Source organism: Dasypus novemcinctus, chromosome 2 (assembly GCF_030445035.2).
Source record: "Dasypus novemcinctus isolate mDasNov1 chromosome 2, mDasNov1.1.hap2, whole genome shotgun sequence".
NCBI classification, from domain to species: domain Eukaryota; kingdom Metazoa; phylum Chordata; class Mammalia; order Cingulata; family Dasypodidae; genus Dasypus; species Dasypus novemcinctus.
In genome coordinates this window covers 143,180,352-143,183,574 of record NC_080674.1, presented here as the reverse complement: position 1 = coordinate 143,183,574, position 3,223 = coordinate 143,180,352, and the positions used below count along the sequence as shown (strand labels likewise).

Genomic DNA, 3,223 nt, shown 5'->3' with positions numbered 1-3,223 from the left:
TCCTGGGACGAATTTACTCAGGACATCCAATAGACCTTGGCCACTTCTTCCACTACAGGCCACTGGGCCTTCCAGTTGCCATTGCAAAATAAGAAAACTCTGAATGGTCACCCTCCCGGAGCTTAAATTCCAAACAAGGCCCCAGACTGACTGCACGGAAGTCATGCCCATCCCTGATTTGGCAGGAATGGGAAAGGGGTGTTCTTGTTGGAATTCCTCCATTCCAAAGTGGCTTCATGCTATTGGGAAACCAAGAAATTGACAAATATCCATTCCAATGACTCTGTGCCCCTGGCCAGATTCTCTCCTCCAGGAATTTGAAAAGAAGCCCAGAGATGTCATCAAGTGGGGTCTGGTGGGAGTGCACTGGGACCATGTGGAAGCTCAAGTGGGGAGAAAAATAGAGGCAAGAGGCAGAGGGAGGACTCCCAGGCTCCTGCTGCTGATATGAGTCCCAGCAGCCCTTGGGATTCTTGAGTGGTCCCAGTATCCACCCAACAATTTCCCATCCTTGTTTAAGCTGATTGAGGTGGCTTTCTGGGACTTGGAACAACCTAAAGCTCTTATATATTCCCGTGTCCTAACCACTCCCCCAGGCCAGGGGTGCCTGTGCAGTGCAGAAGTTCCCCGTGAGAGGCAGGGTGCAGAGCTGAGTCCACTTACCCAGAAGGCAAGCAGGGGTCAGTGGCCCAGGTGGGCACTGCCACCAGCCAGCGCTCTTCAGAAAGCACAGCAGGTCAGGCACCAGGCTGAAGGCACCACCCAGAAATCCTAGGCAAGAGGCTGGAACTCTGAGGGAAAATGTTCATTTTGTTTTTAACAGCCCACCACTACCTAGTGTTTGTTTCTTAAGTACAAAGTTGAAGGACGTCTGTGTCTTTATTGACTTAGGGTGACGACCACTTGGAAGCCACCCCTGACCTGCAGAGTGAAGACCTTGGCTAGCATTGGGCGTGTTTATGTCTCTGAGAGTTGGAGGGAGGGGGACGAGCTCCACTCGACGCCCGCAGCCCCCACCGCCGCTCTCTGCGAGGCTGGGGAAGCCGGCTCCCGCCGCTCGCGCGCCCTCGGTTGGGCCGCAGGGACTGCAAGCGCCGCGCCAAGTGACGCCGCACAAAGGCCAAGCCAGGAGATTCTCGGGGCCACCGTCTGCGGGTCCCCTGAGAGGGGACTCTGCCGGGGCGGGGGACTGGGAAGAGGCAGCCGAGACTCAGTCTACATTTTTCGCACTCCTCCCCCCACTTTCGTCCCCTAGGTGAGGATGAAGAGATTCCCTCCCCTGTTTCTTCAACAGCCTGGGCGGAGCGGGGTGCCTATTCCCGCCCTCTGCTCTGCTCTGGAGCCCTCGCCCGGCCATTCGCGTCTGTTTGGATATGGTTTAACCCGGGCCAGGACAGCGCTGCCCATCGCAACCATTTACAAAAGCGCCAAGTGCCCCCGCAAACATCATTTCACATCGTCCTCAACAAGGAAGGCTGGGTCCCACTTTGCAGGCGGGGAAACTGCGGCGCAAAGAGGTTAAATCACTTGCCCAAAGTCCGGCGGCCACTCCGCAGCCGGAGAGGGGAAGCGAACCCACGCTCCCGGTGGGCTCCGGGTTTCGGTAACTGGCAGCGCTGCTCACGCTCTCCTGCCGCGCGCCGCCTCCCCAGCCCCACCCCAGCGAGGGGCGCCCGGCCCGCCCCCGGAGGAGCGTGCCTCGGCCGCTAATCGCCCGCGGTCCCCGCCTCCGTTTCACTGCCTGGAGACGCCCGGGCCGGCTTAGCGCTGAGACGGCTCCCAGGGCCGCGCGGCGCCGCCGATTGGCGCGCGGTAATTACGGGCACGCTCCTGGAGGGGGGAGGGGCGAGGGCAGCCCCCCGAGAGCATAAATTATGCAAATACAGGGGCGCCGCACGGGGCTGACCTGCCGCCTCACTCCATTCATGGGGGCCTCCGAAGGGGCGGAGGTGGCAAGGGAGGGGGGCGCCCATTGTTGCACCGGGTACTTAAGGGGTCCTGAGGCCGGTCGTGTGCCACACTCGGTGCTCACACGAGCTGATCTGATCGCCGGCGAGATCACTCCGGAGACCGGTCGGGCGCGTGGCCCCTGCAGGCAAGGCAAGGAGGCGAGGCCAAGTTCCCGGTGCGCCCCTGCGCCCTCCCAGGCCCTCGTGCTCGCAGCTGGCACAGAGTAGCCCCGGCCCCTTTCGGAACGTAAGTGCGCCCCGGCGATCTGCCCTCGGCCCGGGCTCCTGCCTCTAAGCGCCCTCTTATCCATCGGTGCGTGGGTCCTGCACAGCTCAACGATGCCGGCTCCTCTGGAGACTTGCCTCTCCGATCTCGACTGCGCCAGCAGCAGCGACCTGTCTGGCTTCCTCACAGATGAGGAGGACTGTGCCAGGCTGCAGCCGCCAGCCTCTGCCTCGGATCCGCCTGCGCCGCCCCGCAGGAGCGCACCCGGGATCCCTGGGGGATCCGATGCTTCCGGGGCACAAGACGACGAGCAGGAGCGGCGTCGACGCCGGGGCCGGGCGCGGGTGCGCTCCGAGGCGTTGCTGCACTCGCTGCGCAGGAGCCGGCGCGTCAAAGCCAACGACCGCGAGCGCAACCGCATGCACAACCTGAACGCGGCGCTGGACGCGCTACGCAGTGTGCTGCCCTCCTTCCCAGACGACACCAAGCTCACCAAGATCGAGACGCTGCGCTTCGCCTACAACTACATCTGGGCTCTGGCCGAGACACTGCGCCTGGCAGACCAGGGCCTGCCCGGGGCGGGTGCCCGGGAGCGCCTCCTGCCGCCGCAGTGCGCCCCCTGCCTGCCCGGGCCCGCGAGCCCTGCCAGCGACTCCGAGTCCTGGGGCTCGGGTGCCGCCAGCTCCCCCTGCGCCGCCGCCGCTTCGCCACTCTCCGATCCCAGTAGCCCCGCCGCCTCTGAAGACTTCTCCTACGGCCCCGGCGACTCCCTTTTCTCCTTCCCTGGCCTGCCCAAAGACTTGTTTCACAGGGCGCCCTGTTTCGCCCCTTACCACTAGGCCCTTTGTGGACACCGTTACCTTCTACTAGTCAACAGGCAGTACATGGGGCCCCAGTTGCGGCCTCGGTACCCCCACTCCAGGCGGAGGGAGGAGGCGGGAGCTTTAAAGGGGAGTGGTGGACACCTGAGCCGCTTGTTAGGTCGCTGCACCCTCGCCGCTGCCCCTTGGTCTGTTTCTCCAGCCCTCAGCCCCGCGCCCCGCCTGCC

General features: G+C 63.5%; 1 protein-coding gene across 1 annotated transcript; it reads left to right on the top strand.

Annotated features, from left to right (window-relative positions):
- The first annotated feature begins 2,288 nt into the window (after positions 1 to 2,288).
- On the top strand, positions 2,289 to 3,014 carry NEUROG1 (neurogenin 1). Its single transcript, XM_004475887.1, has one exon. It carries the CDS (start codon positions 2,289 to 2,291, stop codon positions 3,012 to 3,014), a length of 726 nt encoding a protein of 241 aa, XP_004475944.1.
- The last annotated feature ends 209 nt before the right edge of the window (positions 3,015 to 3,223 follow it).

Excerpts from the sequence above, each read along its gene's own strand:
- NEUROG1 (XM_004475887.1), top strand. The coding sequence starts at position 2,289 with ATGCCGGCTCCTCTGGAGACTTGCCTCTCCGATCTCGACTGCGCCAGC.